This window comes from Astatotilapia calliptera, chromosome 7 (genome assembly GCF_964374335.1).
Source record: "Astatotilapia calliptera chromosome 7, fAstCal68.1, whole genome shotgun sequence".
In the NCBI taxonomy this organism is placed as follows: domain Eukaryota; kingdom Metazoa; phylum Chordata; class Actinopteri; order Cichliformes; family Cichlidae; genus Astatotilapia; species Astatotilapia calliptera.
The window spans coordinates 16,428,201-16,441,421 of NC_137428.1; the positions used below are offsets into that span (position 1 = coordinate 16,428,201).

Here is a 13,221-nt window from a genome sequence, read left to right on the forward strand (position 1 = left end):
ATACTTAGTACTTTGAAAATATTTATGTGAAACATATTCTGAATCATATCCAACACCTGCTATTGATCAATTTATCATGTTCGCACTTACTTTAATACTCCCACAGAGTAAATCGAAGCCCGAGGGAATTTCTTTTTTTTTGTCAACTCAACCGGTTTAGACTACTTCTCCAAATTTCACAACACCAAATATAAAATGATGTGTTGAAATAGTATTTGGAAACCCTCCAGGAGTGTCTGATGTTCACTTATGTAGGCATACTGAAAAAAAAAAAGGAAAGGGCACTTTTTAAATTTCAGGACAGCATTGAGTCAGTTCTAGTGATGTGTCAGTCGCGAACGAAATGGCTCTTAGAGCCGGATCTTTGACGTGAACGACGTGAGCTGACTCCTTATCGCAAGCCGTGGGGTTTTTTTTCTCTCGCACTGTTTTTCGCTTCACTCCGCATGCGAGCCTTGTGTTTTGCGCTGGGAAGAGGGGGGAGAGCCAGGGACAACAACGTCACATTAGAAAGGTATAGTAATCATCCACAACTATTTTCAGTTGCAGATGATAAAGGATTCAGAAAGTTTAGTCATGCAGGCCCATATGACAGAGAATATGCATCATCTTTTAGTTTTCATATTTTAATTTATATTTAATTGTGTTGTGGTTTGCAGTGTTTTGTGTTGTTTCACTTTAAATTTGTTTAAAAGGAAAAAGCTGAACATTTATAAATAAAAGTATATTTACTGTGCCCCCTAGAGACAAAGCACATACAAACACGTATGAACTCCGAAGGACGTACAAACTCCGAAGCACGTACAAACTCTAAAACACGTAAAAACTCAGAAGCACATAAAAACTCAAAACACGTACAAAACACAACAGAAGTGCTCCAGGATGCTAGGGGCAGTGTTGAGCTTTTGTTACCTGGTGGCTACTAGTGATGGGATTTCCGGCTCTTTTTAGAGATCCGGCTCTTTCGGTTCGGCTCACTAAAAAGAGCCGGCTCTTTCGGCTCCGAACCGGCTCTTCAGGTTGTTTTGTTGCTTTAATTAATTTATTATTAACAATAATATAAAATTATGCACAAAAGGAATTACTAACGTAAAAACAAGTGGTTTTATTTATATATGTTTATATATAAATATATGCGGTGGCCCCTAGAGACAAAACACGTACAAACTCCAAAACACATTTCTAGCATGAACTGAACTTCCAAAGCAGAGCTACTAGATCACTTAAATTACACAATTGAAAGCATGTGTGTATTGTTTGTGTATTTATACACAGGCACTCATATATATATTCAAATAATTTTAAAAAAAGTTCATTTACCTGTTATTACCACACACCAAATCCGGTCGTTGGTACTTGCTGGCTTGTGTAGCCACAAGATAACAAAGGCTCAACACTGCGCCCAGCATCCTGGAGCACTTCTGTTGTCTTTTGTACGTGTTTTGAGTTTTTATGTGCTTCTGAGTTTTTATATGCTTCTGAGTTTTTACGTGTTTTTGGAGTTTGTACATGTTTTGGAGTTTTTACGTGTTTTTACGTGTTTTGGAGTTTGTACATGCTTCAGAGTTCGTACGTGATTTGAAGTTTGTATGTGCTTTGTCTCTAGGGGCCACCGTAAATATACTTTTATTTATTCACTCCACATAAAATGTAATAAATAAATCATATAATACAAAAATCAACTATTCACATTTCAACTTTTAACTATTTAAATTTTCAGCTTTTTCCTTTCACAAATTTAAAGTGAAAAGAACACAAAACACTGCAAACCACAACACAATTAAATATAAATTATAATATGAAAACTAAAAGAACATGCATATTCTCTGTCATATGGACCTGCATGAATAAACTTTCTCAATCCTTTATCATCTGCAACCGAAAATAGTTGTGGATGATTACTATACCTTTCTAATGTTGTTGTCCCTGCCTCTCTTTCTCTCTCTCTGGCTCTGTTCCTGTGCTACTGAGTGTAACTACCGCCCCTCCCCCCTCTGCCCAGCATAAAGCACAAGGCTCGCGTGCAGAGTGAAGCGGAAAAAAAGTGCGAGAGAGAGGCTGAGAGAAAGAAAAAAAAAAAAAACCCCACGTGACGGCTCGCGATAAGGAGCCGGCTCGCGTCGTTCACGTCAAAGAGCCGGCTCTAAGAGCCATTTCGTTCGCGAACGACCCATCACTAGTGGCTACACAAGCCAGCAAGTACCAACGACCGGATTTGGTGTGTGGTAGTAACAGGTAAATTAACTTTTTTTTTTTTAATTATTTGAATATATATGAGTGCTTGTGTATAAATACACAAACAATACACATGCTTTCAACTGTGTAATTTAAGTGATCTAGTAGCTCTGTTTTGGAAGTTCAGTTCATGCTAGAAATGTGTTTTGGAGTTTGTACGTGCTTTGTCTCTAGGGGCCACTGCATATATTTATATATAAACATATATAAATAAAACCACTTTTTTTTACATTATTAGTTGCTTTTGTGCATAATTTTATATTATTGTTAATAATAAATAAATTAAAGCAACAAAACAACCTGAAGAGCCGGTTCGGAGCCGAAAGAGCTGGCTCTTTTTAGTGAGCCAAGCCGAAAGAGCCGGTTCAACTTCTGAAACACTGATCTGGCCAGTTAAGTAATAGAGGGGTTGTTAATCAGTTTCAGTTGCTTTGGTGTTAATGAAATTCACAACAGGTGCGCTAGAGGGGCAACAATGTGACAGTTATGTGAGAGAATGATCTGTTAAATTCAAATGTAATACTATGGAAAAAATATATAAAATGATCGAAAATTAATGAGAATAATCAATAATTAAAGGAGTATTTGAATTATAATTTTGCTGAAAATTTCATGTCATCTAGGTCTGATTCAATAATTCAGAGGTAACAAGTGAAAATATAATTAATAGGAATAAAAACTAAAAAAAAACCATATAAAACATTGCACGGCTAACTATATATTTTAAAAAATAAAAAAAATAAATGTAGAGGTAGGAAAAAAAATTAATATTAATCTCAAAGTGTTCACAACATTCCTGAACAGAAATAGGCCTCTGCACCTGGGGTGAGGGTGTGGCCATGAAAACAATGTGACATGTCATTGGATGTTGGTACACATAATAACATGACGCTAAGCATCGGCCAATGAATGTGAACTATAACAACCACAAGGTCGCGGGTATGGCTGTACTGTAGGAAAAAATCCTAATGTAAAAGTATTTTACTGTGAATTTTACAGTTTTGTTCTGTTCTTCTAGAATATCATCAAGTTACGTAAATAGACTGTGATTTCACATTTCAAATGTAAATTAACGTTAAATCACTGTAATGTAAGAAAACATAATTTTCATGATTATTAAATGTTTCTGTCTGTACATATGCATATTTAGATACAGATTCACAAATGTATCACGATTTCACAAATATCTGTCCATTATTTGAAAGATTGAACTGTTGAATTCAAATGTAATGCCATGGAAAAGTATATAACATGATTCCTATAAGCTTGTGTTACATCACATAAGTACAGTGGGGCAAAAAAGTATTTAGTCAGCCACCGATTGTGCAAGTTCCCCCACTTAAAATGATGACAGAGGTCAGTAATTTGCACCAGAGGTACACTTCAACTGTGAGAGACAGAATGTGAAAAAAAAATCCATGAATCCACATGGTAGGATTTGTAAAGAATTTATTCGTAAATTAGGGTGGAAAATAAGTATTTGGTCAATAACAAAAATGCAACTCAATACTTTGTAACATAACCTTTGTTGGCAATAACAGAGGTCAAACGTTTACTATAGGTCTTTACCAGGTTTGCACACACAGTAGCTGGTATTTTGGCCCATTCCTCCATGCAGAGCTTCTCGAGAGCAGTGATGTTTTGGGGCTGTCGCCGAGCAACACGGACTTTCAACTCCCGCCACAGATTTTCTATGGGGTTGAGGTCTGGAGACTGGCTAGGCCACTCCAGGACTTTCAAATGCTTCTTACGGAGCCACTCCTTTGTTGCCCGGGCGGTGTGTTTTGGATCATTGTCATGTTGGAAGACCCAGCCTCGTTTCATCTTCAAAGTTCTCACTGATGGAAGGAGGTTTTGGCTCAAAATCTCACGATACATGGCCCCATTCATTCTGTCCTTAACACGGATCAGTCGTCCTGTCCCCTTGGCAGAAAAACAGCCCCATAGCATGATGTTTCCACCCCCATGCTTCACAGTAGGTATGGTGTTCTTGGGATGCAACTCAGTATTCTTCTTCCTCCAAACACGACGAGTTGAGTTTATACCAAAAAGTTCTACTTTGGTTTCATCTGACCACATGACATTCTCCCAATCCTCTGCTGTATCATCCATGTGCTCTCTGGCAAACTTCAGACGGGCCTGGACATGCACTGGCTTCAGCAGCGGAACACGTCTGGCACTGCGGGATTTGATTCCCTGCCGTTGTAGTGTGTTACTGATGGTGACCTTTGTTACTTTGGTCCCAGCTGTCTGCAGGTCATTCACCAGGTCCCCCCGTGTGGTTCTGGGATCTTTGCTCACCGTTCTCATGATCATTTTGACCCCACGGGATGAGATCTTGCGTGGAGCCCCAGATCGAGGGAGATTATCAGTGGTCTTGTATGTCTTCCATTTTCTGATGATTGCTCCCACAGTTGATTTTTTCACACCAAGCTGCTTGCCTATTGTAGATTCACTTTTCCCAGTCTGGTGCAGGTCTACAATACTTTTCCTGGTGTCCTTCGAAAGCTCTTTGGTCTTGGCCATGGCGGAGTTTGGAGTCTGACTGTTTGCGGCTGTGGACAGGTGTCTTTTATACAGATGATGAGTTCAAACAGGTGCCATTCATACAGGTAACGAGTGGGGGACAGAAAAGCTTCTTACAGAAGACGTTACAGGTCTGTGAGAGCCAGAGATTTTCCTTGTTTGAGGTGACCAAATACTTATTTTCCACCCTAATTTACAAATAAATTCTTTACAAATCCTACCATGTGAATTCATGGATTTTTTTTTCACATTCTGTCTCTCACAGTTGAAGTGTACCTCTGGTGCAAATTACTGACCTCTGTCATCATTTTAAGTGGGGGAACTTGCGCAATCGATGGCTGACTAAATACTTTTTTGCCCCACTCTATTATTATCATTGCTATTTAGGGCGATCGTGGCTCAAGAGTTGGCAGTTCGCCTTGTGATCAGAAGGTTGCCAGTTCGAGGCCCGGCTCGGACACTCTCGGTATTGTGTCCGTGGTCAAGACTCTTCGCCTACTGGTGATGGCCAGAGGGGCCAATGGTGCGATATGGCAGCCTCGCCTCTGTCAGTCTGTCCCAGGGCATGCAATCCATTATTATTTAAACCAACTGTTAACTGTATATTTCTGTACATTTACATATTATGATTCATATTGCCACATTCATTGACATTGTTTTTAGGTTATTTTTATTGTTTGGTCACGTTAAAATGTTCCTAATTTAATGCCTAAAAGCACTTGGAAAAGGCAGAATCCCATGTAAAATTAGCGCAACAAACTGTATTGTCATTACTGGAAATAACCGTATTTTTATGAGAAAGTTATTTTCTGTGATTTTACAGTAGTATTTTGGCGACCCAGCTCCCGGAATATTACCGTTTTTTTTAAGATATTTTTTTTAACAGTGTAGCATGAAGCGATGCCTGGACCCTACAGAGGTTGCAGAGGTAGTCCAACTCCTCCAAGATGCCACATCAATATGTTGTATTACAGGGTTTGTAAGAGAGCTGGACAAGGACTGTAGAGGGTACTTAACCCATCTGCTCCTTTGTGCAAGAGGGAACAGGATGAGCTCTGTCAGAGCAAAAAAAAAAATATCTGATGAGCAGAACGGTGGGGTGAATCTCTCTGACAAAACAATCAAAAACAGTCTTCATGAGGGTGGCCTGGGAGCCCATTTCTTCTGCCGGGCACTGTGCTCACTGCTGGGCACCATGAAGTCTAGCTGGCATTTACCACAGAATACCAGAATTGGCAGGTTCACCACTGGTGCCCTGTAGTGGTGTGTGGTTCGATTCTTCCGATACCAGCAATTTATGTTCTAGAATCGATTCTCATATTATAATATCGATATTTTAGTACTCTGGAGTAAATTTGTAGTTTTTCCATTAAAATGAACGCAGTGGAAAGAAACTATATCATTCGGATCGTCTAATTTGGAAGGAACTACTTCCTCTTACGCCTTTCATAGTCATATGCGAAATACAGCTGTATAAATGTGTCACAGCCCCTGGCGTGCACACTTACAACAATGGCTGAGCGCAAACAAAGTCATGTTTTGCCTCCACAAACAGCCAAGACGCAGTTTGTGATATATGTGGCAAGACAGTGAGGTGTTGTGGCAACACCACTGACCTCGTCAAACACCTCGGAGTAAATCATATCACAGAATATGATGAGCTTATGTTGAGGCGAACTGAAGAGGATGAGAAGGGCAGGTGCTGCTAGGGCGAGACAGACGTCTCTCGCGGAGTTCATAGTGCTGCAGGCAGGCAACATGTTCAAATAGCTCACAACTTCAGGTTTTTTTTTTATTTCTATATGATTATTCTGCATTATTAAGCAATAAAAACAAGTTGTCTGATGTCCTCTAATCATTATGAAGCAATATGGTTATGTTATTATTACAATTACATAATACAATTATATATTGTATTATGTAATATAATGAAACATTAAGTTTTTGTACAGGGTATCGGTATCGGATCAGTATCGCCGATACCACCCTGAATTTTACTTGGTATCGGATCGGAAAGGAAATCAGTGTATCGCACATCACTAGTGCCCTGTGCTTTTCACAGATGAGTGCAGGTTCTCCCTGAGCACATGTGACAGACCTGAAAGGGTCTGGTGAAGTCATGGAGAACGTTATGCTGTCTGTAACATTGTTCAGGATGACCGGGTTGGTGGTGTGATCTGTGATTGTCTAGAGATTGTTTGGCTTTGTAAGCATTTTTTATTTGGAGATTATGTCTCCATTATGGGCATAACGCACAGAGCTGATTTCAAGTTGAAATCCTTGAAGCCATTGTCAGTCTTTTCGTTGGGGCAGTGGGTGCTTTAAATTTACACCACTAATGAGCCCCCACACTCATCTGGCCTATATCCAACACATCTGGGACACTATGTTTCGGTCCATCTGATGTTGCACCTCAGATTGTCCAGGACCTCAGTGATGTCCTGGACAGACCTGGGAGGAGATCCCATGGGACACCATCATCGTCTCATTAGGAGCATGCACAAACACTATCAAACATGCATACAAGGCACGTGGGGGCTAGAAAAACTACTGAGTACTATTTTGAGTTGCTGCAGTGATATTTTTGCAAAACAGACTAGCCTGCTGCATCCTTTTTTTTTTTGGTTTTTTACTTTAAATTATTAATTTAATTTCTTTACATTTTTTTGAGCAGTGTGTTATTGTTCAGGGACCTTTTTATAATTTCCAATAATTTCCACTGGTTTCCTCATTATTCTACCAATCTGTGAGGCATTTGACAGGAGTACACGGTTTTCGGGCGCATGCTGAAGAGCAAGTTGAACTGGTTTGACGATAGAAATCTCAGCACAAAGACGTTAGAGTAAACACCCTCACTCCTAGTTTCTCACATTGTCACACAGGCACTGGAGATAAGTTCATGACTGACACGACAACAGACTAGCAGCAGCGATCTTTGTTTGTTTCAAATCATCTGGAGAGAGTACAAACCACTATAATCGAGTAGTAGCAGACAGCTTTTTCTCTGGTGTATTTGGCCAATGAAATAATCTTACCTATCCTTGTTCTCTTAATGGAAACACAGGTGAGTAACAATATTTCTGATAGAATCCTACAAATAGTCACCCTATAACTGCATTTAAAAAATCGTTTTAAAAAGTATTCATCATTTAGTATTTTTCAGTCTCTAGTCACCTTTGTGGTAGAGCCGTTGTGTATTTGTCAGAGAAAACAAGCAATGCGACGATATAGTAGGAGAGCACTGGCAACCCTTTAGATCGCATATTAATGGGACAAAAATAGCAAATCTGAGGGGACGAGTTTTATTTTACTGAGTTAAGTGCAAACATAATTAACCTCTGATATATAATCAGAAATTGGAATGTATTTGGGGATCATTAGTCCTGATGATTCGGCATTGTCACTCAGGAACCTCACATAGAGGTGTTTATCATATTTCACATAAATAACACACAAATATAAAAAGTTCACAGCATAAAATATTTTCTCCTGTTAACTGCATTTCCAGGAACAAGTGAACATGGCACACAATGAATTCAAAGAGGAGCAAACCAAAGAACTGGTGGAGGAGATCACAGAGGAACACTTTCTCAAAAATCTCTACCTTTTTATGAAGAAGAGAGAAACACCAATAGAAAGGATCCCACATCTGGGCTTCAAACAAAGTAAATATTATCTATTACAGCACATTTGGATTCACAGCTCAAGAATGTGTTAATTCACTGTTGTTTAATGTGAGAAAAAATAATGTATAAACACTTTAGAAAGTATGTTATATTCTCATTAGAAATATTTTTAATATTTCAAAAAGGAAATGTGTCTGTACAACATGTTTTGATAGAGAACCTACCAATAAATCAGTAGTAGCGACAAGAGTAAAGGAAACATCTGTAAAACTATGCTTGATTTGCAATTTGCTTCTCTTTCCTAATGTTTGTAGATGTAACTTTGGGTTAAATTTTGAGCTAGTAATCAAGATATAAATATTTGTTAAATTATTCATCAGGTCATTGAACAAAGATGAATTATTACAATTATCGAATCCAGTTTCTTTAAAATTCATCCATCATAAATGCCTTTTCTTTAAATGCTATGAAGATGCCATGAAGAACATGTTCTTCTTGCTACAGTTTCTTCATTCTGTTTTAAAACAAGTGCTAAAGCAAACCACTGCTATTAGCTTCAGCTCCGAGAAACTGTGATATTTAGTTCTCAGTTATTAAATGTTTTGTGAAAGTAATTTTTTTTAAAGGGTTTCTAGTGAAATTAATATTCCTAAATTTGCAACTGTGTCAATTTTATTTTAACATGTATGTCTCTCCTTTTTTCAGTTGATTTATTTGTGATGTTCAAAACTGTCAATGACTTGGGCGGCTACCACCAGGTAATAATCGAATAATCTCGTTATTATGAGAATAATTTTGATGATCATGTTGGCTATTATTATTATCATTAATAATAATAATAATAATAATAATAATAGTAATATTGTCATTGTAATAGTAAGTTAGTATTATAGTATAGTAATATTATATTAAAGGTATTTTCAATTAAGCTTGCAGTAAAAATAATATTGCTAAGATGTCAAAACTCACAGTCACACTTTTGTATTACTCTAGGTGACTGCTCAGCAATTGTGGAAACAGGTTTACAATACACTTGGTGGAAACCCTCGAAGTACAAGCGCAGCCACCTGCACCCGCAGACACTACGAGAAGTAAGTTCAAATTATGCCTGTCCGTCCATCTGGCTGTGAATGGGTGTTATATTGTCTTTATCTGATCCTTTTTTTTTATTTGTGTAGGCTGCTGCTGCCCTATGAATGCCACGTGAAAGGCATTTCCATCAGGTCCATGATGCCTCATCATCAGCTAAAGCCATTCCACTTTGTTGCCGGCTACAGTAAAGAAGAAGACGACGGTGTCCAGAGACCAGCGAAACGCAGGCTGGTATCCATACCAGTGTATCAGGTTGGTATTGGTTTTTACTGACATACACACACAAAAAATTATAACAAAATTGATTTATTGCTTTGCATTGATTAAAATTATAGAAATATTATTTATTATATTAAATGAAAAAGTATTCCATATTGAACAATTTACTCTTGTTGCTATTTAGAAAACCTTTCATTGTTAGTTAAATATTTTATCTTTAAAACACAATAAATAAATCATTACATTGAAGGAAATTTATGGGGGTTTTGTTTTGTTTTTTTGAAGAATGGGTTACATAGGAAGTTAAGAACCTCATGGATTGTACTGAAAATATGTAACAGGTGCCAAAGCCTTGTTAAAGTGAAGGCATAAAGAAAATAATGAACAACTATCAGGCTAACAGCAACACTGTGTAATTTTTATCAAGCAGGAATGAGAGTGGAATTACTTTCTTATGTAGCTCCATAACTACTCTTCAAACACCTGATGAACTGTTGTGTTTTTCTCCAGCAGAACCCTCATAACCTCCAGACAGACCAACACGGAAATCTCTTCCCTCTGTCTGTCCACTACCCTCCCTACTATCAGTCAAGCCCCACAGTTCTGCCTCCCTACATCCCTATGCCCCCCTCAATATTGGCCACACAACACCCACCTGCTCCCAAGCCCCAATTCCCTTACAGTCAACCTTGTGTAAACTCAACAGAGAGGGTGAAGGAACCATTAGAGCACTTGCGTTACCTGGCTGAGCGGTACAAGACCTCATCCGGACTGGCTGAGCCCCTGAACCTCAGCGTTAAATCATCAGGCCGGGACATCAGCAACAACCCTGTTTCATCATTTGCTCCACCTTCAGCCAGCAAGAACCCAAAGTTTTTGAACAAACCATCCACACTATATGCCCATCATCATACTGGGGCTCTGACAAATGAAGGCTCTGAGACACAAGATGGGGAGTCAAGTGATGGAGTTGCACCCTCTCCTTATACCATGAAAGCACAGGAGGAACAAGTTATTGATGTCGATATTACGGCACCCTCAAGCAGCCCCATATATGACTCTGCTCTGCCACTGGGAACAGAGGCTGCTGCAGTGGCACAAAAACCCTGTTCTCCAAACACAGACCTTGCAGTCACGCCAAAAGAAGAGACAAAAGTGATTCCAGAAGTGATGGGGCTCAATCTTAGCCAAATACTGTCCAGTCTCCCTCAAGAGAAGGATGGCAAAATGGAAATTGAGTTACCCCTGTCAGTGTTTCATAAATTGCTCAAGATGTGCAAGTCCTCAGCAATGATGCATGAAAGTAAGGTTCCTCAGCCTACTCAGGAAGGACACCCTGCAGAAAGGAATTGGCCTAACGCAAACACTTTCCCTACCAAACTGACATTTCACACAAATCCCCAACGCCAGAGTTCTGCTGACGATCTAACATTCAGAAATGTGCCAAACCTCAGTCACAACAATAAAATCCAAAACCAATTCATGAGTTACAAGCCTTTGCCTTCAGGTGCCATTTTGAAAAATGCAGTAAACCAGGATGTCTTGTCAGAAGATCAGCAGGATATTAATAAGTCATACAACTCCAAGTCACCCAATTTCTGGGGTGCCCATAAGAGAGAGACCCAGTCATCCATTGAAGTGGAGAGCGACCCTAGTCCCCCCAGGACTCACCAAGACTTTTCTTATAAATTCTACGCAGGTGTCCAGGGAGGGAAGCAGCAGGCGGAGACGGAGCCTTCAGCTATGCTCATGGTCAATTCCAGCTCTGCTCCTCTCTTTCAGCTCACCACTGAAGAAGTCATGAAGCTGAAAAAAATCATCTCAAACTCATTGTAGAGACCAGTTAAGACAATACCACAAACACACCAACACCATGTTAAAGCTGGCTCATGCTCATATTATAGCTCTATATTTTGAATATACTTCAGGTTAATTTCCAATCAATTTGTATCAGCTGAACACAAAAAAGGAATACAAGCAACCATTCAAATCTGCTTGATTTAAAGATAATCTGCGCTATTTTTGTGTTCTGCACTGAAATGTTGATTGCATTTAACACTTCAGTCTCATTGTTGTGCAATCTTGTTTAAAGCACATGAAGTAGATTATTTTTTCTATTTGTTAATAGAGGCTTTGTTTTACACCAGTTATATTGTGAAATTAATCTGTTGAAACAATAAATTCTTTTTGTAAACCTTTCCCATCTGGAGACAGTTTTATTTTTGAAAGATGTGTAAGCTATAACTGCAACGCTCTACACATTTACATGTAGTGAACACTATTTTATCCTTTCATTTTGTGAATCATTTCTCTTAATCCTCTTTTTTCACTTGTTTTTAAAGCATGATGCTATATCTGAACTTCACTATCCAAATGTGACATTTACTTGTTCCTTTTATTTAACATTTTCATAGTTGCAGTAGAATAAAAGACGTGTTTTCACTTTAGTGAAAAGAAGATACGTCAGTTGTCCTTTAGTGAGCATTGTTTTTATTTGTCATGCCTGAATGATACATAGGCAGCTCAGTATCTCTTTTAATTTTTATTTATGTAATTACTACTCTTTGATTGAAAGCGTGGAATTTTAAGGTTTGACAACCACATTGAGAAAGAAGCGACACTCCCACTGCAGTAAACTTAGACGTTAATTTATTACGTGCAAATTGCTAATTAACATCACAAAAGTGCTGCGAAATCTATTATGATTAAATTTTATTTTATTTTATTATTATTTTTTGAACAGTGCTTAACAGTGGGAACAATACTGAGTAGATCAAAGTTGATCCTAATGTTTCCTGGGTTTGTTTTGTTTTTTTCTTTTTATTTCCCCTAAATGCATTTTTGACATTTCAAAATGCTTGAAAAAAGAAAAAACCCAACGGTGCCTGAGAGACATGTGACATGTTCAGACAGGAATTTGACTGTCACTACACAGCACAGTATTGCTTAACCCGGGCCTTTGTATGGGTTAAAATAATCATATAATACTCGTGTGTTGTCTATCCATTTATCCATTTTCTTCCAATTACCCAGGGTCAGAGACTAGCCCAGCTGTCATAGGCCAAGAGGCAGAGTACACCCTGGACAGGTTGATCAAAAATAGCTTTTTTCTTATGTAAAAGCTGTTGACAGGAGTACTAGCCCAGGAAACCCTCGAGCCAAATGTAATTTAGTGCTTCCGTGTTACACATATTCTATTTAAAGAGTGGAACGCACTGTGCTTCACATCCTCAAACGTGTGCACTGGCATCAAGAACAAACTAAGTTATCTCAAAAGTTCACTTTCAGATTCATAATTTATAAGGAAATTTGTATTAATTCAAATAAAGCACACAGTGTATTTTTAGCTTTACATTTACAAATTGTTTAAAAGTCCTTTATGATAACGTACAGAGCTCAACAAATTTATTAGACCACCATCCAGTGTAAGGTTCATGTCACAATTGCCATAAATAAACATTACCAAAATAATGTGTATGTATGCTCAAGCTCTGTAATCAAAATTATATTTTTTAATAATGAA

At 38.3% G+C, this 13,221-nt stretch overlaps 2 protein-coding genes across 5 annotated transcripts in view; one reads left to right on the forward strand and one right to left on the reverse strand.

Annotated features, from left to right (window-relative positions):
* Positions 1–493: 493 nt before the first annotated feature.
* Positions 494–11,897, forward strand: arid6 (AT-rich interaction domain 6). 4 transcript variants are annotated; one of them, XM_080303510.1, is made up of 6 exons: positions 494–514; positions 8,270–8,426; positions 9,093–9,145; positions 9,381–9,478; positions 9,566–9,731; positions 10,209–11,897. In XM_080303510.1, exons 2-6 carry the CDS (start codon positions 8,282–8,284, stop codon positions 11,532–11,534), a joined length of 1,788 nt encoding a protein of 595 aa, XP_080159636.1. In that variant the 5' UTR covers positions 494–514; positions 8,270–8,281; the 3' UTR covers positions 11,535–11,897. The 4 variants fall into 4 exon arrangements, with proteins under 4 accessions (XP_080159636.1, XP_026029027.2, XP_026029025.2 ...); XM_026173242.2 differs by lacking the exon at positions 494–514 and adding an exon at positions 1,544–2,235; XM_026173240.2 differs by lacking the exon at positions 494–514 and adding an exon at positions 6,920–7,825.
* Positions 5,040–13,221, reverse strand: part of LOC113025474 (uncharacterized) — a 47,324-nt gene continuing 39,142 nt past the window's right edge. The window contains exon 40 of the transcript XR_013909957.1: positions 5,040–5,125. The gene's annotated coding sequence lies outside the window, so the exon portion shown is untranslated. The remainder of the gene's footprint in view (positions 5,126–13,221) is intronic.